At 41.8% G+C, this 24,866-nt stretch overlaps 1 protein-coding gene across 2 annotated transcripts in view; it reads left to right on the top strand.

Annotated features, from left to right (window-relative positions):
- oat (ornithine aminotransferase) overlaps window positions 1–24,403 on the top strand; it is a 39,743-nt gene extending 15,340 nt beyond the window's left edge. The window contains exons 3-10 of one of the 2 annotated variants that reach the window (XM_038982729.1): window positions 265–489; window positions 1,696–1,791; window positions 2,132–2,259; window positions 10,223–10,345; window positions 11,426–11,554; window positions 13,134–13,247; window positions 18,936–19,080; window positions 24,196–24,403. In XM_038982729.1, coding sequence (XP_038838657.1) covers window positions 265–489; window positions 1,696–1,791; window positions 2,132–2,259; window positions 10,223–10,345; window positions 11,426–11,554; window positions 13,134–13,247; window positions 18,936–19,080; window positions 24,196–24,356 — 1,121 coding nt within the window. In that variant the 3' untranslated portion in view covers window positions 24,357–24,403. Of the gene's footprint in view, window positions 1–264; window positions 490–1,295; window positions 1,315–1,695; window positions 1,792–2,131; window positions 2,260–10,222; window positions 10,346–11,425; window positions 11,555–13,133; window positions 13,248–18,935; window positions 19,081–24,195 lie in introns of those variants that run through there. The other variant, XM_038982730.1, reaches the window with a different exon arrangement.
- The last annotated feature ends 463 nt before the right edge of the window (window positions 24,404–24,866 follow it).

The following is a 24,866-nucleotide window of genomic DNA, read 5'->3' as shown; positions in this document are numbered from 1 at the left end:
GGTAGACTCTGCGTCGGGACGTTGACGGTAGACTCTGCGTCGGGACGTTAAAGGTAGACTCTGCGTCGGGACGTTAACGGTAGACTCTGCGTCGGGACGTTAACGGTAGACTCTGCGTCGGGACGTTAACGGTAGACTCTGCGTCGGGACGTTCATCAAGCTGCATCAGGCTCCTGCCCTATGGGCCGTTCTGGTTTGGGACAAGGCTTGGTTCTAGTACCTGTTCCCAAGTCCCCCCTCTGCTCTGTCTCGTCTTCTCCCCAGGTCTGTATTTGTGGGACGTGGAGGGCAACAGATACTACGACTTCCTGAGCGCCTACAGCGCAGTGAACCAGGGCCACTGCCATCCCAAGATCATCGCTGCTCTGAACGCCCAGGCCTCCAAGCTCACCCTGACCTCCAGGGCCTTCTACAACGACATCCTGGGGGCCTACGAGGAGTACATCACCACCCTGTTTGGATACGACAAAGTACTGCCCATGAACACAGGTTAGGAGGCCTGATATGTACTGTCCATGAACACAGGTTAGGAGGCCTGATATGTACTGCCCGTGAATACAGGTTAGGAGGCCTGATATGTACTGCCCATGAACACAGGTTAGGAGGCCTGATATGTACTGCCCATGAACACAGGTTAGGAGGCCTGATATGTACTGCCCGTGAATACAGGTTAGGAGGCCTGATATGTACTGCCTGTGAACACAGGTTAGGAGGCCTGATATGTACTGCCCATGAACACAGGTTAGGAGGCCTGATATGTACTGCCCGTGAACACCGGTTAGGAGGCATGATATGTACTGCCCGTGAACACAGGTTAGGAGGCCTGATATGTACTGCCTGTGAACACAGGTTAGGAGGCCTGATATGTACTGTCCGTGAACACAGGTTAGGAGGTCTGATATGTACTGTCCATGAACACATGTTAGGTCTGATATGTACTTCCCATGAACACAGGTTAGGAGGCCTGATATGTACTTCCCATGAACACAGGTTAAGAGGCCTGATGTGTACTGCCTGTGAACACAGGTTAGGAAGCCTGATATGTACTGCCCGTGAACACAGGTTAGGAGGCCTGATATGTACTGCCCGTGAACACAGGTTAGGAGGCCTGATATGTACTGCCCATGAACACAGGTTAGGAGGCCTGATATGTACTGTCCATGAACACAGGTTAGGAGGCCTGATATGTACTGTCCATGGACACAGGTTAGGAGGCCTGATATGTACTGCCCGTGAACACCGGTTAGGAGGCATGATATGTACTGCCCATGAACACAGGTTAGGAGGCCTGATATGTACTGCCCATGAACACAGGTTAGGAGGCCTGATATGTACTGTCCATGAACTCAGGTTAGGAGGCCTGATATGTACTGTCCATGAACACAGGTTAGGAGGCCTGATATGTACTGCCCATGAACACAGGTTAGGAGGCCTGATATGTACTGGCCGTGAACACCGGTAAGGAGGCCTGATATGTGACCGTCTGGTGTTCAGGACCAGTTCCGTGACACAACATGATTTCCAGTGCATCCTGGGAACAACATCTCTCCCCTTGACAAGGTGTGGAGGATGGAGAAGACTGTTCACTAAGCTGTCTGACCATGTCTATCTATCTGTGGACGTCCGCGGCCCCACAACATGTCAATTCTAAGTATAGTGACGTTTAACTAATGTTGTTTCCGTTTTGCGGACCAGGTGTGGAGGGCGGAGAGACGGCCTGTAAGCTGGCCCGTAAGTGGGCCTACACCGTAAAAGGCGTTCCCAAGAATCAGGCGAAAATCATCTTTGCAAGTAAGTCGATTATACAGCACCTTTTTGTTTTTGGTTTCCCGTCATGTCCTGAGATACAGGGGTGTTTGGTCCCTGTCTGTCTTACCTGTGCATTCCTGAAATACACTTTTTATATAGTGCAGTATAATCATTGTTACGGTGGTGCCATAGAGCATGAACCCCGTCATGGCTGCTTGCAGCTATATTCTGTTACAATGTTATTGAATTCCATATTCCTGTAAATCTTATTCTAGTTCATTTAGTTCCCTCACGTGGCAGAATGCATTGGAACTCTGACTTGTGTGATGAACACCATAGAAGAAGGATACTATTGTCATGTGGCTGACCTCTCCTCTTGTAGATGGTAACTTCTGGGGGCGAACCATGGCAGCCATCTCTAGCTCTACAGATCCTAGCAGCTACGAGGGCTTCGGTCCCTTCATGCCCGGCTTTGGGCTCATCCCTTACAACGACATACCTGCTCTGGAGGTACGGGCTGACATGACTACATCCTCTATAATACTGAGCCTTAATGTTACTGTTCTACAGGCCAGTTTCCTGTCCCTCTATAATACTGGACCTGAATGTTACAGTTTCCTGTCCCTCTATAATACTGGACCTTAATGTTACAGTTTCCTGTCCCTCTATAATACTGGACCTTAATGTTACAGTTTCCTGTCCCTCTATAATACTGGACCTTAATGTTACTGTTCTACAGGCCAGTTTCCTGTCCCTCTATAATACTGGACCTTAATGTTACTGTTCTACAGGCCAGTTTCCTGTCCCTCTATAATACTGACCCTTAATGTTACTGTTCTACAGGCCAGTTTCCTGTCCCTCTATAATACTGGACCTTAATGTTACTGTTCTACAGGCCAGTTTCCTGTCCCTCTATAATACTGGACCTGAATGTTACAGTTTCCTGTCCCTCTATAATACTGGACCTTAATGTTACAGTTTCCTGTCCCTCTATAATACTGGACCTTAATGGTACCTGCTCTGGAGGTACGGGCTGACATGACTACAGTCTCTATAATACTGAGCCTTAATGTTACCTGCTCTGGAGGGACGGACTGACATGACTACATCCTCTATAATACTGGACCTTAATGTTACCTGCTCTGGAGGTACGGGCTGACATGACTACATCCTCTATAATACTGGACCTTAATGTTACCACTCTACAAGCCAGTTTCCTGTCCCTCTATAATACTGGACCTTAATGTTACCACTCTACAAGCCAGTTTCCTGTCCCTCTATAATACTGGACCTTAATGTTACAGTTTCCTGTCCCTCTATAATACTGGACCTTAATGTTACCACTCTACAAGCCAGTTTCCTGTCCCTCTATAATACTGGACCTTAATGTTACCACTCTACAAGCCAGTTTCCTGTCCCTCTATAATACTGGACCTTAATGTTACAGTTTCCTGTCCCTCTATAATACTGGACCTTAATGTTACTGTTCTACAGGCCAGTTTCCTGTCCCTCTATAATACTGGACCTTAATGTTACAGTTTCCTGTCCCTCTATAATACTGGACCTTAATGTTACCGCTCTACAGGCCAGTTTCCTGTCCCTCTATAATACTGGACCTTAATGTTACCGCTCTACAGGCCAGTTTCCTGTCCCTCTATAATACTGGACCTTAATGTTACAGTTTCCTGTCCCTCTATAATACTGGACCTTAATGTTACCTCTCTACAAGCCAGTTTCCTGTCCCTCTATAATACTGGACCTTAATGTTACAGTTTCCTGTCCCTCTATAATACTGGACCTTAATGTTAGTTTCCTGTCCCTCTATAATACTGTACCTTAATGTTACAGTTTCCTGTCCCTCTATAATACTGGACCTTAATGTTACAGTTTCCTGTCCCTCTATAATACTGGACCTTAATGTTACTGTTCTACAGGCCAGTTTCCTGTCCCTCTATAATACTGGACCTGAATGTTACAGTTTCCTGTCCCTCTATAATACTGGACCTTAATGTTACAGTTTCCTGTCCCTCTATAATACTGGACCTTAATGTTACAGTTTCCTGTCCCTCTATAATACTGGACCTTAATGTTACTGTTCTACAGGCCAGTTTCCTGTCCCTCTATAATACTGGACCTTAATGTTACAGTTTCCTGTCCCTCTATAATACTGGACCTTAATGTTACAGTTTCCTGTCCCTCTATAATACTGGACCTTAATGTTACCGCTCTACAGGCCAGTTTCCTGTCCCTCTATAATACTGGACCTTAATGTTACAGTTTCCTGTCCCTCTATAATACTGGACCTTAATGTTACCTCTCTACAGGCCAGTTTCCTGTCCCTCTATAATACTGGACCTTAATGTTACCTCTCTACAGGCCAGTTTCCTGTCCCTCTATAATACTGGACCTTAATGTTACCACTCTACAAGCCAGTTTCCTGTCCCTCTATAATACTGGACCTTAATGTTACAGTTTCCTGTCCCTCTATAATACTGGACCTTAATGTTACCTCTCTACAGGCCAGTTTCCTGTCCCTCTATAATACTGGACCTTAATGTTACCACTCTACAAGCCAGTTTCCTGTCCCTCTATAATACTGGACCTTAATGTTACTGTTCTACAGGCCAGTTTCCTGTCCCTCTATAATACTGGACCTTAATGTTACAGTTTCCTGTCCCTCTATAATACTGGACCTTAATGTTACAGTTTCCTGTCCCTCTATAATACTGGACCTTAATGTTACCACTCTACAGGCCAGTTTCCTGTCCCTCTATAATACTGGACTTTAATGTTACAGTTTCCTGTCCCTCTATAATACTGGACCTTAATGTTACAGTTTCCTGTCCCTCTATAATACTGGACCTTAATGTTACAGTTTCCTGTCCCTCTATAATACTGGACCTTAATGTTACCTCTCTACAGGCCAGTTTCCTGTCCCTCTATAATACTGGACCTTAATGTTACCGCTCTACAGGCCAGTTTCCTGTCCCTCTATAATACTGACCCTTAATGTTACAGTTTCCTGTCCCTCTATAATACTGGACCTTAATGTTACCACTCTACAGGCCAGTTTCCTGTCCCTCTATAATACTGGACCTTAATGTTACAGTTTCCTGTCCCTCTATAATACTGGACCTTAATGTTACCTCTCTACAGGCCAGTTTCCTGTCCCTCTATAATACTGGACCTTAATGTTACCTCTCTACAGGCCAGTTTCCTGTCCCTCTATAATACTGACCCTTAATGTTACAGTTTCCTGTCCCTCTATAATACTGACCCTTAATGTTACTGCTCTACAGGCCAGTTTCCTGTCCTTCTATAATACTGACCCTTAATGTTACTGCTCTACAGGCCAGTTTCCTGTCCCTCTATAATACTGACCCTTAATGTTACTGTTCTACAGGCCAGTTTCCTGTCCCTCTATAATACTGGACCTTAATGTTACAGTTTCCTGTCCCTCTATAATACTGGACCTTAATGTTACAGTTTCCTGTCCCTCTATAATACTGGACCTTAATGTTACAGTTCTACAGGCCAGTTTCCTGTCCCTCTATAATACTGGACCTTAATGTTACAGTTTCCTGTCCCTCTATAATACTGGACCTTAATGTTACCGCTCTACAGGCCAGTTTCCTGTCCCTCTATAATACTGGACCTTAATGTTACAGTTTCCTGTCCCTCTATAATACTGGACCTTAATGTTACTGTTCTACAGGCCAGTTTCCTGTCCCTCTATAATACTGACCCTTAATGTTACAGTTTCCTGTCCCTCTATAATACTGGACCTTAATGTTACAGTTTCCTGTCCCTCTATAATACTGGACCTTAATGTTACAGTTTCCTGTCCCTCTATAATACTGGACCTTAATGTTACCTCTCTACAGGCCAGTTTCCTGTCCCTCTATAATACTGGACCTTAATGTTACAGTTTCCTGTCCCTCTATAATACTGGACCTTAATGTTACCGCTCTACAGGCCAGTTTCCTGTCCCTCTATAATACTGGACCTTAATGTTACAGTTTCCTGTCCCTCTATAATACTGGACCTTAATGTTACCTCTCTACAGGCCAGTTTCCTGTCCCTCTATAATACTGGACCTTAATGTTACAGTTTCCTGTCCCTCTATAATACTGGACCTTAATGTTACAGTTTCCTGTCCCTCTATAATACTGGACCTTAATGTTACTGTTCTACAGGCCAGTTTCCTGTCCCTCTATAATACTGGACCTTAATGTTACAGTTTCCTGTCCCTCTATAATACTGGACCTTAATGTTACCACTCTACAAGCCAGTTTCCTGTCCCTCTATAATACTGGACCTTAATGTTACAGTTTCCTGTCCCTCTATAATACTGGACCTTAATGTTACAGTTTCCTGTCCCTCTATAATACTGGACCTTAATGTTACTGCTCTACAGGCCAGTTTCCTGTCCCTCTATAATACTGGACCTTAATGTTACAGTTTCCTGTCCCTCTATAATACTGGACCTTAATGTTACCGCTCTACAGGCCAGTTTCCTGTCCCTCTATAATACTGGACCTTAATGTTACAGTTTCCTGTCCCTCTATAATACTGGACCTTAATGTTACTGTTCTACAGGCCAGTTTCCTGTCCCTCTATAATACTGACCCTTAATGTTACAGTTTCCTGTCCCTCTATAATACTGGACCTTAATGTTACAGTTTCCTGTCCCTCTATAATACTGGACCTTAATGTTACAGTTTCCTGTCCCTCTATAATACTGGACCTTAATGTTACCTCTCTACAGGCCAGTTTCCTGTCCCTCTATAATACTGGACCTTAATGTTACAGTTTCCTGTCCCTCTATAATACTGGACCTTAATGTTACCGCTCTACAGGCCAGTTTCCTGTCCCTCTATAATACTGGACCTTAATGTTACAGTTTCCTGTCCCTCTATAATACTGGACCTTAATGTTACCTCTCTACAGGCCAGTTTCCTGTCCCTCTATAATACTGGACCTTAATGTTACAGTTTCCTGTCCCTCTATAATACTGGACCTTAATGTTACAGTTTCCTGTCCCTCTATAATACTGGACCTTAATGTTACTGTTCTACAGGCCAGTTTCCTGTCCCTCTATAATACTGGACCTTAATGTTACAGTTTCCTGTCCCTCTATAATACTGGACCTTAATGTTACCACTCTACAAGCCAGTTTCCTGTCCCTCTATAATACTGGACCTTAATGTTACAGTTTCCTGTCCCTCTATAATACTGGACCTTAATGTTACTGTTCTACAGGCCAGTTTCCTGTCCCTCTATAATACTGGACCTTAATGTTACAGTTTCCTGTCCCTCTATAATACTGGACCTTAATGTTACCGCTCTACAGGCCAGTTTCCTGTCCCTCTATAATACTGGACCTTAATGTTACCACTCTACAAGCCAGTTTCCTGTCCCTCTATAATACTGGACCTTAATGTTACAGTTTCCTGTCCCTCTATAATACTGGACCTTAATGTTACTGTTCTACAGGCCAGTTTCCTGTCCCTCTATAATACTGGACCTTAATGTTACAGTTTCCTGTCCCTCTATAATACTGGACCTTAATGTTACCACTCTACAAGCCAGTTTCCTGTCCCTCTATAATACTGGACCTTAATGTTACAGTTTCCTGTCCCTCTATAATACTGGACCTTAATGTTACAGTTTCCTGTCCCTCTATAATACTGGACCTTAATGTTACCGCTCTACAGGCCAGTTTCCTGTCCCTCTATAATACTGGACCTTAATGTTACCGCTCTACAGGCCAGTTTCCTGTCCCTCTATAATACTGGACCTTAATGTTACCACTCTACAGGCCAGTTTCCTGTCCCTCTATAATACTGGACCTTAATGTTACTGCTCTACAGGCCAGTTTCCTGTCCCTCTATAATACTGGACCTTAATGTTACTGTTCTACAGGCCAGTTTCCTGTCCCTCTATAATACTGGACCTTAATGTTACAGTTTCCTGTCCCTCTATAATACTGGACCTTAATGTTACAGTTTCCTGTCCCTCTATAATACTGGACCTTAATGTTACAGTTTCCTGTCCCTCTATAATACTGGACCTTAATGTTACAGTTTCCTGTCCCTCTATAATACTGGACCTTAATGTTACAGTTTCCTGTCCCTCTATAATACTGGACCTTAATGTTACAGTTTCCTGTCCCTCTATAATACTGGACCTTAATGTTACAGTTTCCTGTCCCTCTATAATACTGGACCTTAATGTTACAGTTTCCTGTCCCTCTATAATACTGGACCTTAATGTTACTGTTCTACAGGCCAGTTTCCTGTCCCTCTATAATACTGGACCTGAATGTTACAGTTTCCTGTCCCTCTATAATACTGGACCTTAATGTTACAGTTTCCTGTCCCTCTATAATACTGGACCTTAATGTTACAGTTTCCTGTCCCTCTATAATACTGGACCTTAATGTTACTGTTCTACAGGCCAGTTTCCTGTCCCTCTATAATACTGGACCTTAATGTTACAGTTTCCTGTCCCTCTATAATACTGGACCTTAATGTTACAGTTTCCTGTCCCTCTATAATACTGGACCTTAATGTTACAGTTTCCTGTCCCTCTATAATACTGGACCTTAATGTTACCTCTCTACAGGCCAGTTTCCTGTCCCTCTATAATACTGGACCTTAATGTTACAGTTTCCTGTCCCTCTATAATACTGGACCTTAATGTTACAGTTTCCTGTCCCTCTATAATACTGGACCTTAATGTTACAGTTTCCTGTCCCTCTATAATACTGGACCTTAATGTTACAGTTTCCTGTCCCTCTATAATACTGGACCTTAATGTTACCTCTCTACAGGCCAGTTTCCTGTCCCTCTATAATACTGGACCATAATGTTACCGCTCTACAGGCCAGTTTCCTGTCCCTCTATAATACTGACCCTTAATGTTACAGTTTCCTGTCCCTCTATAATACTGGACCTTAATGTTACCTCTCTACAGGCCAGTTTCCTGTCCCTCTATAATACTGGACCTTAATGTTACCTCTCTACAGGCCAGTTTCCTGTCCCTCTATAATACTGGACCTTAATGTTACCTCTCTACAGGCCAGTTTCCTGTCCCTCTATAATACTGACCCTTAATGTTACAGTTTCCTGTCCCTCTATAATACTGACCCTTAATGTTACTGCTCTACAGGCCAGTTTCCTGTCCTTCTATAATACTGACCCTTAATGTTACTGCTCTACAGGCCAGTTTCCTGTCCCTCTATAATACTGACCCTTAATGTTACTGTTCTACAGGCCAGTTTCCTGTCCCTCTATAATACTGGACCTTAATGTTACAGTTTCCTGTCCCTCTATAATACTGGACCTTAATGTTACCACTCTACAGGCCAGTTTCCTGTCCCTCTATAATACTGGACCTTAATGTTACCGCTCTACAGGCCAGTTTCCTGTCCCTCTATAATACTGGACCTTAATGTTACCGCTCTACAGGCCAGTTTCCTGTCCCTCTATAATACTGGACCTTAATGTTACAGTTTCCTGTCCCTCTATAATACTGGACCTTAATGTTACAGTTTCCTGTCCCTCTATAATACTGGACCTTAATGTTACCTCTCTACAGGCCAGTTTCCTGTCCCTCTATAATACTGGACCTTAATGTTACAGTTTCCTGTCCCTCTATAATACTGGACCTTAATGTTACCGCTCTACAGGCCAGTTTCCTGTCCCTCTATAATACTGGACCTTAATGTTACAGTTTCCTGTCCCTCTATAATACTGGACCTTAATGTTACCTCTCTACAGGCCAGTTTCCTGTCCCTCTATAATACTGGACCTTAATGTTACCTCTCTACAGGCCAGTTTCCTGTCCCTCTATAATACTGAGCCTTAATGTTACCTCTCTACAGGCCAGTTTCCTGTCCCTCTATAATACTGGACCTTAATGTTACCTCTCTACAGGCCAGTTTCCTGTCCCTCTATAATACTGGACCTTAATGTTACCTCTCTACAGGCCAGTTTCCTGTCCCTCTATAATACTGAGCCTTAATGTTACCTCTCTACAGGCCAGTTTCCTGTCCCTCTATAATACTGGACCTTAATGTTACCTCTCTACAGGCCAGTTTCCTGTCCCTCTATAATACTGGACCTTAATGTTACCTCTCTACAGGCCAGTTTCCTGTCCCTCTATAATACTGAGCCTTAATGTTACCTCTCTACAGGCCAGTTTCCTGTCCCTCTATAATACTGGACCTTAATGGTACCGCTCTACAGGCCAGTTTCCTGGAGCCAGATCAGACCTAGTCCTGTTTGAACGTGCTTAGTCCAGACGAAGTCTTGGTCTGGGGAAAGGGGCTTTTCTTCCATATTGTATCAGTAGACACATCAAAGGGAGTGTCTCCAGCCCTGTAAAATCCATTGATGAGATATGATCACGGATCACTTTTTTTTAATTGACTAACTAGTGATGTGTTATCGCTGATGGGTTGTTCCAGAAAGCTCTGCGGGACCCTAACGTAGCAGCCTTCATGGTGGAGCCCATCCAGGGAGAGGCTGGGGTGGTGGTTCCTGATCCTGGATACCTCACCACTGTCAGACGACTCTGCACTCAGAACAACGTGAGTACGAGACGTGTCGGCGTTAGAAACACAAACGCACATTGTACTGTAAAAGCCGTGAGAATCAACGCTTGATCCTTTTTTGTCTTTGGAAACGGACACTTTTTTTCTCCCACCACTTTTGCTTGATTTGTTCAATCTGTTCATTTTTTGGGGGTAAAATAAATAAAATACTGATGTAACTTTTTCCTTGTAACTGCTTCCATGTGCTTTGGGTCTAGAGACCAGGTTATTATAAATCACTTTTGTGATTCTCTGTGCTTTGGGTCTAGAGCCCAGGTTAATATAAATCACTTTTGTGATTCTCTGTGCTTTGGGTCTAGAGACCAGGTTAATATAAATCACTTTTGTGATTCTCTGTGCTTTGGGTCTAGAGACCAGGTTAATATAAATCACTTTTGTGATTCTCTGTGCTTTGGGTCTAGTGACCAGGTTAATATAAATCACTTTTGTGATTCTCTGTGCTTTGGGTCTAGTGACCAGGTTAATATAAATCACTTTTGTGATTCTCTGTGCTTTGGGTCTAGAGCCCAGGTTAATATAAATCACTTTTGTGATTCTCTGTGCTTTGGGTCTAGTGACCAGGTTAATATAAATCACTTTTGTGATTCTCTGTGCTTTGGGTCTAGAGACCAGGTTAATATAAATCACTTTTGTGATTCTCTGTGCTTTGGGTCTAGAGACCAGGTTAATATAAATCACTTTTGTGGCAACTATTGATTTAAAAACAGGACTTTATAAATGAAATGTGATTATCTCCTACTGTATGGTGTTTAGGTGCATGTTCATAGCTGGTGAGGTGCAGACTAGACTGGCTGTAGTGTAGAGACCCAGTCATACATAGACTCTACTAATATCTCTCTGTTCCAATGTCTAGGTGCTGTTCATAGCTGGTGAGGTGCAGACTAGACTAGACTGGCTGTAGTGTAGAGACCCAGTCATACATAGACTCTACTAATATCTCCCTGTTCCAATGTCTAGGTGCTGTTCATAGCTGGTGAGGTGCAGACTAGACTTGCTGTAGTGTAGAGACCCAGTCATACATAGACTCTACTAATATCTCTCTGTTCCAATGTCTAGGTGCTGTTCATAGCCGATGAGGTGCAGACTGGACTGGCCCGTACGGGCAGACGGCTGGCCGTGGACCATGAGGAAGTCCGTCCTGACATGGTGATCCTGGGAAAGGCTCTGTCTGGAGGAGTCTACCCTGTGAGTAACACAACACTGTTACACTACGTTCTCTACGATGTTGTACTCCTCGTTTGATTTACTGAATGATAATGCCGTCTAATAATTTAGTACGGGATGGGTCGCATTAATACATGAATATTCATTGTTTAATTCACTTCCTTTTGTGACTTACTCACTGCTATTCAGCATGTTGTGACTGTTGTGACTGATGTGACTGATGTGACTGTTGGGACTGGGGCATGTTGGGACTGGGGCATGTTGGGACTGGGGCATGTTGGGACTGGGGCATGTTGGGACTGGGGCATGTTGGGACTGGGGCATGTTGGGACTGGGGCATGTTGGGACTGTTGGGACTGGGGCATGAGGGGACTGTTGGGACTGGGGCATGAGGGGACTGTTGGGACTGGGGCATGAGGGGACTGTTGGGACTGGGGCATGAGGGGACTGTTGGGACTGGGGCATGAGGGGACTGTTGGGACTGGGGCATGATGGGACTGTTGTGACTGGGGCATGATGGGACTGTTGTGACTGGGGCATGATGGGACTGTTGTGACTGGGGCATGATGGGACTGGGGCATGATGGGACTGGGGCATGATGGGACTGGGGCATGATGGGACTGTTGTGACTGGGGCATGTTGGGACTGTTGTGACTGGGACTGTTGTCACTGTTGGGACTGGGGCATGTTGTGACTGTTGGGACTGGGGCATGTTGTGACGGGCATGTTGGGACTGGGGCATGATGGGACTGTTGTGACTGGGGCATGTTGTGACTGTTGTGACTGGGGCATGTTGTGACTGTTGGGACTGGGGCATGTTGTGACTGTTGGGACTGGGGCATGTTGTGACTGTTGGGACTGGGGCATGTTGTCACTGTTGGGACTGGGGCATGTTGGGACTGGGGCATGTTGTGACTGGGGCATGTTGTCACTGTTGTGACTGGGGCATGTTGTGACTGGGGCATGTTGTGACTGGGGCATGTTGTGACTGGGGCATGTTGTGACTGTTGTGACTGGGGCATGATGGGACTGTTGTGACTGGGGCATGTTGTCACTGTTGTGACTGGGGCATGATGGGACTGTTGTGACTGGGGCATGTTGTGACTGGGGCATGATGGGACTGTTGTGACTGGGGCATGTTGTCACTGTTGTGACTGGGGCATGATGGGACTGTTGTGACTGGGGCATGATGGGACTGTTGTGACTGGGGCATGTTGTCACTGTTGTGACTGGGGCATGATGGGACTGTTGTGACTGGGGCATGTTGTGACTGGGGCATGTTGTGACTGTTGTGACTGGGGCATGATGGGACTGTTGTGACTGGGGCATGTTGTCACTGTTGTGACTGGGGCATGATGGGACTGTTGTGACTGGGGCATGATGGGACTGTTGTGACTGGGGACTGTTGTGACTGGGGCATGTTGGGACTGGGGCATGTTGGGACTGATGTGACTGGGGCATGTTGTGACTGGGGCATGATGGGACTGTTGTGACTGGGGACTGTTGTGACTGGGGCATGTTGGGACTGATGTGACTGGGGCATGATGGGACTGTTGTGACTGCGTCATGTCCGTCTCTGATATAAACCTTGTCCTGCCAGGTGTCTGCGGTGCTGTGTGATGATGAGGTGATGCTGACCATCAGGCCTGGAGAGCACGGCTCTACGTACGGAGGAAACCCTCTGGCCTGCGGCGTTGCCATGGCAGCACTAGAGGTAACTGGTAGCTAGCTTTTGTTTATTTTAGTTCGTTAACTAACTAGCTATTTGGCTATGGACAGATTCAGCTAGTTAGTTAGTTATTTGGCTATGGGCAGATTCAACCAGCTAGTTAGTTATTTGGCTATGGACAGATTCAGCTAGCTAGTTAGTTATTTGGCTATGGACAGATTCAACCAGCTAGTTAGTTATTTGGCTATGGACAGATTCAGCCAGCTAGTTAGTTATTTGGCTATGGACAGATTCAGCTAGCTAGTTAGTTATTTGGCTATGGACAGATTCAGCTGGCTAGTTATTTGGCTATGGGCAGATTCAACCAGCTAGTTAGTTATTTGGCTATGGACAGATTCAGCTAGCTAGTTAGTTATTTGGCTATGGACAGATTCAGCTAGCTAGTTAGTTATTTGGCTACGGACAGATTCAACCAGCTAGTTAGTTGTTTGGCTATGGACAGATTCAGCCAGCTAGTTAGTTATTTGGCTATGGACAGATTCAGCCAGCTAGTTAGTTATTTGGCTATGGACAGATTTAGCTAGCTAGTTAGTTATTTGGCTTTGGACAGATTCAGCTAGCTAGTTAGTTATTTTGCTACGGACAGATTCAGCTAGTTAGTTATTTGGCTACGGACAGATTCAGCTAGTTAGTTAGTTATTTGGCTATGGACAGATTCAGCTAGTTAGTTAGTTATTTGGCTATGGACAGATTCAGCTAGTTAGTTATTTGGCTACGGACAGATTCAGTTAGTTATTTGGCTATGGACAGATTCAGCTAGTTAGTTATTTGGCTACGGACAGATTCAGCTAACTAGTTAGTTATTTGGCTACGGACAGATTCAGCTAGCTAGTTAGTTATTTGGCTATGGACAGATTCAGCTAGCTAGTTAGTTATTTGGCTATGGACAGATTCAGCTAGCTAGTTAGTTATTTGGCTATGGACAGATTCAGCTAGCTAGTTAGTTATTTGGCTATGGACAGATTCAGCTAGCTAGTTAGTTATTTGGCTATGGACAGATTCAGCTAGCTAGTTAGTTATTTGGCTATGGACAGATTCAGCTAGCTAGTTAGTTATTTGGCGATGGACAGATTCAGCTAGCTAGTTAGTTATTTGGCTACGGACAGATTCAGCTAGCTAGTTAGTTATTTGGCTACGGACAGATTCAGCTAGCTAGTTAGTTATTTGGCTATGGACAGATTCAGCTAGCTAGTTAGTTATTTGGCTATGGACAGATTCAGCTAGCTAGTTAGTTATTTGGCTATGGACAGATTCAGCTAGCTAGTTAGTTATTTGGCTACGGACAGATTCAGCTAGCTAGTTAGTTATTTGGCTACGGACAGATTCAGCTAGCTAGTTAGTTATTTGGCTACGGACAGATTCAGCTAGCTAGTTAGTTATTTGGCTATGGACAGATTCAGCTAGCTAGTTAGTTATTTGGCTATGGACAGATTCAGCTAGCTAGTTAGTTATTTGGCTATGGACAGACAGATTCAGCTAGCTAGTTAGTTATTTGGCTATGGACAGATTCAGCTAGCTAGTTAGTTATTTGGCTATGGACAGATTCAGCTAGCTAGTTAGTTATTTGGCTATGGACAGATTCAGCTAGCTAGTTAGTTATTTGGCTATGGACAGATTCAGCTAGCTAGTTAGTTATTTGGCTATGGACAGATTCAGCTAGCTAGTTAGTTATTTGGCTATGGACAGATTCAGCTAGCTAGTTAGTTATTTGGCTATGGACAGATTCAGCTAGCTAGTTAGTTATTTGGCTATGGACAGATTCAGCTAGCTAGTTAGTTATTTCGCTATGGACAGATTCAGCTAGATAGTTAGTTATTTGGCTATGGACAGATTCAGCTAGCTAGTTAGTTATTTGGCTCTGGACAGATTCAGCTAGCTAGTTAGTTATTTGGCTATGGACAGATTCAGCCAGCTAGTTAGTTATTTGGCTATGGACAGATTCAGCCAGCTAGTTAGTTATTTGGCTATGGACAGATTCAGCTAGTTAGTTATTTGGCTATGGACAGATTCAGCTAGCTAGTTAGTTATTTGGCTATGGACAGATTCAGCCAGCTAGTTAGTTATTTGGCTATGGACAGATTCAGCCAGCTAGTTAGTTATTTGGCTATGGACAGATTCAGCCAGCTAGTTAGTTATTTGGCTATGGACAGATTCAACCAGCTAGTTAGTTATTTGGCTATGGACAGATTCAACCAGCTAGTTAGTTATTTGGCTATGGACAGATTTAACCAGCTAGTTAGCTGTTTGTCTATGGACAGATTCAGCTAGCTAGTTAGTTATTTCGCCATGGACATATTCAGCTAGCTAGTTAGCTAGTTAGTTACAGTGGGGCAAAAAAGTATTTAGTCAGCCACCAATTGTGCAAGTTCTCCCACTTAAAAAGATGAGAGAGGCCTGTAATTTTCATCATATGTACACTTCAACTATGACAGACAAAATGAGAAGAAAAAAAAATCCAGAAAATCACATTGTAGGATTTTTTATGAATTTATTTGCAAATTATGGTGGAAAATAAGTATTTGGTCAATAACAAAAGTTTCTCAATACTTTGTTATATACCCTTTGTTGGCAATGACAGAGGTCAAACGTTTTCTGTAAGTCTTCACAAGGTTTTCACACACTGTTGCTGGTATTTTGGCCCATTCCTCCATTCAGATCTCCTCTAGAGCAGTGATGTTTTGGGGCTGTTGCTGGGCAACACGGACTTTCAACTCCCTCCAAAGATTTTCTATGGGGTTGAGATCTGGAGACTGGCTAGGCCACTCCAGGACCTTGAAATACTTCTTACGAAACCACTCCTTCGTTGCCCGGGCGGTGTGTTTGGGATCATTGTCATGCTGAAAGACCCAGCCACGTTTCATCTTCAATGCCCTTGCTGATGGAAGGAGGTTTTCACTCAAAATCTCACGATACATGGCCCCATTCATTCTTTCCTTTACACGGATCAATCGTCCTGGTCCCTTTGCAGAAAAACAGCCCCAAAGCATGATGTTTCCACCCCCATGCTTCACAGTAGGTATGGTGTTATTTGGATGCAACTCAGCATTCTTTGTCCTCCAAACACGACGAGTTGAGTTTTTACCAAAAAGTTCTATTTTGGTTTCATCTGACCATATGACATTCTCCCAATCTTCTTCTGGATCATCCAAATGCTCTCTAGCAAACTTCAGACGGGCCTGGACATGTACTGGCTTAAGCAGGGGGACACGTCTGGCACTGCAGGATTTGAGTCCCTGGCGGCGTAGTGTGTTACTGATGGTAGGCTTTGTTACTTTGGTCCCAGCTCTCTGCAGGTCATTCACTAGGTCCCCCTGTGTGGTTCTGGGATTTTTGCTCACCGTTCTTGTGATCATTTTGACCCCACGGGGTGAGATCTTGCGTGGAGCCCCAGATCGAGGGAGATTATCAGTGGTCTTGTATGTCTTCCATTTCCTAATAATTGCTCCCACAGTTGATTTCTTCAAACCAAGCTGCTTACCTATTGCAGATTCAGTCTTCCCAGCCTGGTGCAGGTCTACAATTTTGTTTCTGGTGTCCTTTGACAGCTCTTTGGTCTTGGCCATAGTGGAGTTTGGAGTGTGACTGTTTGAGGTTGTGGACAGGTGTCTTTTATACTGATAACAAGTTCAAACAGGTGCCATTAATACAGGTAACGAGTGGAGGACAGAGGAGCCTCTTAAAGAAGAGGTCTGTGAGAGCCAGAAATCTTGCTTGTTTGTAGGTGACCAAATACTTATTTTCCACCATAATTTGCAAATAAATTCATTAAAAATCCTACAATGTGATTTTCAGGATTTTTTTTTTTCATTTTGTCTGTCATAGTTGAAGTGTACCTATGATGAAAATTACAGGCCTCTCTCATCTTTTTAAGTGGGAGAACTTGCACAATTGGTGGCTGACTAAATACTTTTTTGCCCCACCGTACAGTGCGAGGCTATATAGAGTAGCCAGGCTATATAGAGTAGCCAGGCTATATAGAGTAGCCAGGCTATATAGAGTAGCCAGGCTATATAGAGTAGCCAGGCTATATAGAGTAGCCAGGCTATATAGAGTAGCCAGGCTATATAGAGTAGCCAGGCTATATAGAGTAGCCAGGCTACATAGAGTAGAGAGGCTATATAGAGTAGAGAGGCTACATAGAGTAGAGAGGCTATATAGAGTAGAGAGGCTACATAGAGTAGAGAGGCTACATAGAGTAGAGAGGCTACATAGAGTAGAGAGGCTATAACAGTAGAGAGGCTATAACAGTAGAGAGGCTATAACAGTAGAGAGGCTACATAGAGTAGAGAGGCTACATAGAGTAGAGAGGCTACATAGAGTAGAGAGGCTACATAGAGTAGAGAGGCTACATAGAGTAGCCAGGCTATATAGAGTAGCCAGGCTATATAGAGTAGAGAGGCTATATAGAGTAGAGAGGCTACATAGAGTAGAGAGGCTATATACAGTAGAGAGGCTATATAGAGTAGAGAGGCTATATAGAGTAGAGAGGCTATATAGAGTAGAGAGGCTATATAGAGTAGAGAGGCTACATAGAGTAGAGATGTTATATACAGTAGAGAGGCTATATAGAGTAGAGAGGCTACATAGAGTAGAGAGGCTACATAGAGTAGAGAGGCTACATAGAGTAGAGAGGCTACATAGAGTAGCGAGGCTACATAGAGTAGCGAGGCTACATAGAGTAGAGAGGCTACATAGAGTAGCGAGGCTACATAGAGTAGCGAGGCTACATAGAGTAGAGAGGCTACATAGAGTAGAGAGGCTACATAGAGTAGAGAGGCTACATAGAGTAGAGATGTTATATACAGTAGAGAGGCTATATAGAGTAGAGAGGCTATATAGAGTAGAGAGGCTATATAGAGTAGAGAGGCTATATAGAGTAGAGAGGCTATATAGAGTAGAGAGGCTATATAGAGTAGAGAGGCTACATAGAGTAGAGAGGCTACATAGAGTAGAGAGGCTACATAGAGTAGAGAGGCTACATAGAGTAGAGAGGCTACATAGAGTAGAGAGGCTACATAGAGTAGAGAGGCTACATAGAGTAGAGAGGCTACATAGAGTAGAGAGGCTACATAGAGTAGAGAGGCTACATAGAGTAGAGAGGCTACATAGAGTAGAGAGGCTACATAGAGTAGAGAGGCTACATAGAGTAGAGAGGCTACATAGAGTAGAGAGGCTACATAGAGTAGAGAGGCTACATAGAGTAGAGAGGCTACATAGAGTAGAGAGGCTACATAGAGTAGAGAGGCTATAACAGTAGAGAGGCTATAACAGTAGAGAGGCTATAACAGTAGAGAGGCTATAACAGTAGAGAGGCTATAACAGTAGAGAGGCTACATAGAGTAGAGAGGCTACATAGAGTAGAGAGGCTACATAGAGTAGAGAGGCTACATAGAGTAGAGAGGCTACATAGAGTAGAGAGGCTACATAGAGTAGAGAGGCTACATACAGTAGAGAGGCTACATACAGTAGAGAGGCTACATAGAGTAGAGAGGCTACATAGAGTAGAGAGGCTACATAGAGTAGAGAGGCTACATAGAGTAGAGAGGCTATATAGAGTAGAGAGGCTATAACAGTAGAGAGGCTACATAGAGTAGAGAGGCTACATACAGACACCGGTTAGTCAGGCCGATTGAGGTAGTAACAGACCTAACAGTATGTTGTCCTCCCTGACAGGTTCTGGAGGAAGAGAAGCTGGCGGAGAACGCTGAGAACATGGGCCAGCTGCTGAGGTCAGAACTGTCAAAGCTTCCTAAAGAGATCGTCCCCATCGTCCGGGGCAAGGGCCTCCTCAATGCCATTGTCATCAAGGAGACTAAAGGTATGGGTATATCTGATGTGAAATCACTTTCAAACATTTCTCTCCGCCCCATGGCACAATGAGTAGAATTGCAGGAAACTTGCTATTTTAATGATATCTCACTGACCTGTTGCATGTCTCCACTGACCTGTTATAATAATGATACCTCACTGACCTGTTATAATAATGATACCTCACTGACCTGTTATAATAATGATACCTCACTGACGTGTTATAATAATGATACCTCACTGACCTGTTATAATAATGATACCTCACTGACCTGTTATAATAATGATACCTCACTGACCTGTTATAATAATGATACCTCACTGACCTGTTATAATAATGATACCTCACTGACCTGTTATAATAATGATATCTCACTGACCTGTTATAGTAATGATACCTCACTGACCTGTTATAGTAATGATATCTCACTGACCTGTTATAATAATGATACCTCACTGACCTGTTATAATAATGATACCTCACTGACCTGTTATAGTAATGATACCTCACTGACCTGTTATAGTAATGATACCTCACTGACCTGTTATAATAATGATATCTCACTGACCTGTTATAGTAATGATACCTCACTGACCTGTTATAATAATGATATCTCACTGACCTGTTATAATAATGATACCTCACTGACTTGTTATAATAATGATACCTCACTGACCTGTTATAATAATGATATCTCACTGACGTGTTATAATAATGATATCTCACTGACCTGTTATAATAATGATACCTCACTGACCTGTTATAGTAATGATATCTCACTGACCTGTTGCATGTCTCCACTGACCTGTTATAATAATGATACCTCACTGACCTGTTATAATAATGATATCTCACTGACCTGTTATAATAATGATACCTCACTGACCTGTTATAGTAATGATACCTCACTGACCTGTTATAATAATGATACCTCACTGACCTGTTATAATAATGATATCTCACTGACCTGTTATAGTAATGATATCTCACTGACCTGTTATAGTAATGATATCTCACTGACCTGTTATAATAATATCTCACTGACGTGTTATAATAATGATACCTCACTGACCTGTTATAATAATGATACCTCACTGACCTGTTATAATAATGATACCTCACTGACCTGTTATAATAATGATACCTCACTGACCTGTTATAATAATGATATCTCACTGACCTGTTATAGTAATGATATCTCACTGACCTGTTATAGTAATGATATCTCACTGACGTGTTATAATAATGATACCTCACTGACCTGTTATAATAATGATACCTCACTGACCTGTTATAATAATGATACCTCACTGACCTGTTATAATAATGATATCTCACTGACCTGTTATAATAATGATATCTCACTGACCTGTTATAATAATGATATCTCACTGACCTGTTATAGTAATGATACCTCACTGACCTGTTATAATAATGATATCTCACTGACCTGTTATAGTAATGATATCTCACTGACCTGTTATAATAATGATACCTCACTGACCTGTTATAATAATGATACCTCACTGACCTGTTATAATAATGATATCTCACTGACCTGTTGCATGTCTCCACTGACCTGTTATAGTAATGATATCTCACTGACCTGTTATAATAATGATACCTCACTGACCTGTTATAATAATGATACCTCACTGACCTGTTATAATAATGATATCTCACTGACCTGTTGCATGTCTCCACTGACCTGTTATAATAATGATACCTCACTGACCTGTTATAATAATGATACCTCACTGACCTGTTATAATAGTGATATCTCACTGACCTGTTATAATAGTGATATCTCACTGACGTGTTATAATAATGATACCTCACTGACCTGTTATAATAATGATACCTCACTGACCTGTTATAATAATGATACCTCACTGACCTGTTATAATAATGATACCTCACTGACCTGTTATAATAATGATACCTCACTGACCTGTTATAATAATGATACCTCACTGACCTGTTATAATAATGATACCTCACTGACCTGTTATAATAATGATACCTCACTGACCTGTTATAGTAATGATATCTCACTGACCTGTTATAGTAATGATATCTCACTGACCTGTTATAATAATATCTCACTGACGTGTTATAATAATGATATCTCACTGACCTGTTATAGTAATGATATCTCACTGACCTGTTATAGTAATGATATCTCACTGACCTGTTATAATAATATCTCACTGACGTGTTATAATAATGATATCTCACTGACCTGTTATAGTAATGATATCTCACTGACCTGTTATAGTAATGATATCTCACTGACCTGTTATAGTAATGATATCTCACTGACCTGTTATAATAATATCTCACTGACGTGTTATAATAATGATATCTCACTGACCTGTTATAATAATGATACCTCACTGACCTGTTATAATAATGATACCTCACTGACCTGTTGCATGTCTCCACTGACCTGTTATAATAATGATATCTCACTGACCTGTTATAATAATGATATCTCACTGACCTGTTATAGTAATGATATCTCACTGACCTGTTATAATAATGATACCTCACTGACCTGTTATAATAATGATACCTCACTGACCTGTTATAATAATGATATCTCACTGACCTGTTGCATGTCTCCACTGACCTGTTATAATAATGATATCTCACTGACCTGTTATAATAATGATATCTCACTGACGTGTTATAATAATGTCTCACTGACGTGTTATAGTAATGATACCTCACTGACCTGTTATAATAATGATATCTCACTGACGTGTTATAATAATGATATCTCACTGACCTGTTATAATAATGATATCTCACTGACCTGTTATAATAATGATACCTCACTGACCTGTTATAATAATGATACCTCACTGACCTGTTATAATAATGATATCTCACTGACCTGTTATAATAATGATACCTCACTGACCTGTTATAATAATGATACCTCACTGACCTGTTATAGTAATGATACCTCACTGACCTGTTATAATGATATCTCACTGACCTGTTATAATAATGATACCTCACTGACCTGTTATAATAATGATATCTCACTGACGTGTTATAATAATGATACCTCACTGACCTGTTATAATAATGATATCTCACTGACCTGTTATAATAATGATACCTCACTGACCTGTTATAATAGTGATATCTCACTGACCTGTTATAATAGTGATATCTCACTGACCTGTTATAATAATGATATCTCACTGACCTGTTATAATAGTGATATCTCACTGACCTGTTATAATAATGATATCTCACTGACCTGTTATAATAGTGATATCTCACTGACCTGTTATAATAGTGATATCTCACTGACCTGTTATAATAGTGATATCTCACTGACCTGTTATAATAATGATATCTCACTGACGTGTTATAATAATATCTCACTGACCTGTTATAATAATGATATCTCACTGACCTGTTATAATAATAATAACCTGACTGACCTGTTATAATAATGATATCTCACTGACCTGTTATAATAATAATAACCTGACTGACCTGTTATAGTAATGATATCTCACTGACCTGTTGCATGTCTCCACTGACCTGTTATAATAATGATATCTCACTGACCTGTTATAATAATGATATCTCACTGACGTGTTATAATAATATCTCACTGACGTGTTATAATAATGATATCTCACTGACCTGTTATAATAATGATATCTCACTGACGTGTTATAATAATATCTCACTGACCTGTTATAATAATGATATCTCACTGACGTGTTATAATAATGATATCTCACTGACCTGTTATAATAATGATATCTCACTGACCTGTTATAATAGTGATATCTCACTGACCTGTTATAATAATGATATCTCACTGACGTGTTATAATAATATCTCACTGACGTGTTATAGTAATGATATCTCACTGACCTGTTGCATGTCTCCACTGACCTGTTATAATAATGATATCTCACTGACCTGTTATAATAATGATATCTCACTGACGTGTTATAATAATATCTCACTGACGTGTTATAATAATGATATCTCACTGACCTGTTATAATAATGATATCTCACTGACGTGTTATAATAATATCTCACTGACCTGTTATAATAATGATACCTCACTGACCTGTTATAATAATGATATCTCACTGACCTGTTATAATAGTGATATCTCACTGACCTGTTATAATAATGATATCTCACTGACGTGTTATAATAATATCTCACTGACGTGTTATAGTAATGATATCTCCCTGACCTGTTGCATGTCTCCACTGACCTGTTATAATAATGATATCTCACTGACGTGTTATAATAATATCTCACTGACGTGTTATAATAATGATATCTCACTGACGTGTTATAATAATGATATCTCACTGACCTGTTATAATAATGATATCTCACTGACGTGTTATAATAATATCTCACTGACCTGTTATAATAATGATACCTCACTGACCTGTTATAATAATGATATCTCACTGACCTGTTATAATAATGATACCTCACTGACCTGTTATAATAATGATACCTCACTGACCTGTTATAATAATAATAACCTGACTGACCTGTTATAATAATGATATCTCACTGACCTGTTATAATAGTGATATCTCACTGACCTGTTATAATAATGATATCTCACTGACGTGTTATAATAATATCTCACTGACGTGTTATAGTAATGATACCTCACTGACCTGTTGATGTCTCCACTAACTAACTTAACGCTCTTAAAGAGACAGTGTATCATTTTCTGTAATGCATCTCAATAGGTAGTTCTTTGACACAATGTAAAAAAAACCCGAATATTCCAAATGACTTTGTGTAATTTTAATGGCAGGTATTTGGATCAACAGTTTAGCTTTTTATACTGAACAAATGTATTTACACAACATGTGCTTCAAATTGGCTATATCTGAAATCAATTTAAATATCATATATATATATCATATATATATATATCTCTCTCTCTGGTGCTCTTAAATTGGATGTTGTGCTCCTCACTGTTTAAACAATAAATTGTTTTAGAGCCCTGCATGGGTTTTTGTAATTGTTGCTCTGTAGGCTGAAGCTTTGACCCCTGACCCGTGTGTGTGTGTGTGTGTGTGTGTGTGTGCGCTCACTTCCCCCTCAGACTATGATGCCTGGAGAGTGTGCATGCGTCTCCGTGACAACGGACTGTTGGCCAAGCCCACCCACGGTGACATCATCCGTCTGGCCCCTCCCCTCATCATTAAAGACCACGAGGTCAGAGAGTGTGCCGACATCATCCAGAGAACCATCATGTCCTTCTAGAACCACCCGGGAACTTATTCTAGAACCACCCGGAACTTATTCTAGAACCACCCCGGAACTTATTCTAGAACACTGGAACCAACAGTGACAGCCTTCTAATCTAACTGATCTGAAAAACAGCAACTATCAATCTGCTATTGGAATGTGTTACTAACTCTAAACATTTAGCAAATAAGTGTTATTGTATTATAAGCAGTACTCTCTCTTAAGTTAATATACTATGAGAATGTATGTGGAGAATTCTTCTTTTTTTCTCTCACAGTAATGCCATTTTGTTGTAATGTCAATCTAAGCATCATCCAACCTGAGAAGGTTTTCTCTTTTGAAGTGCTGGGACTGAAGAGGGTTTCCAGGGTTACACTGCTGCTCCGAAGCAGCTTGGGGTGACCTTTCAACCCAGGGATGTTTTTAACTCTTGCATCTGGTTAGTTGGAAGACGGTTCAGATACTGATTTAATTTAGTTGTTAAATCTGGCAACTACTACTGCAGCAAAGTTAAACAATTATTTT

This window comes from Salvelinus namaycush, unplaced genomic scaffold (assembly GCF_016432855.1).
Source record: "Salvelinus namaycush isolate Seneca unplaced genomic scaffold, SaNama_1.0 Scaffold1268, whole genome shotgun sequence".
NCBI classification, from domain to species: Eukaryota; Metazoa; Chordata; class Actinopteri; order Salmoniformes; family Salmonidae; genus Salvelinus; species Salvelinus namaycush.
Note: the sequence above shows the minus strand (reverse complement) of the source record. Positions and strands in the feature narration are given on the sequence as shown.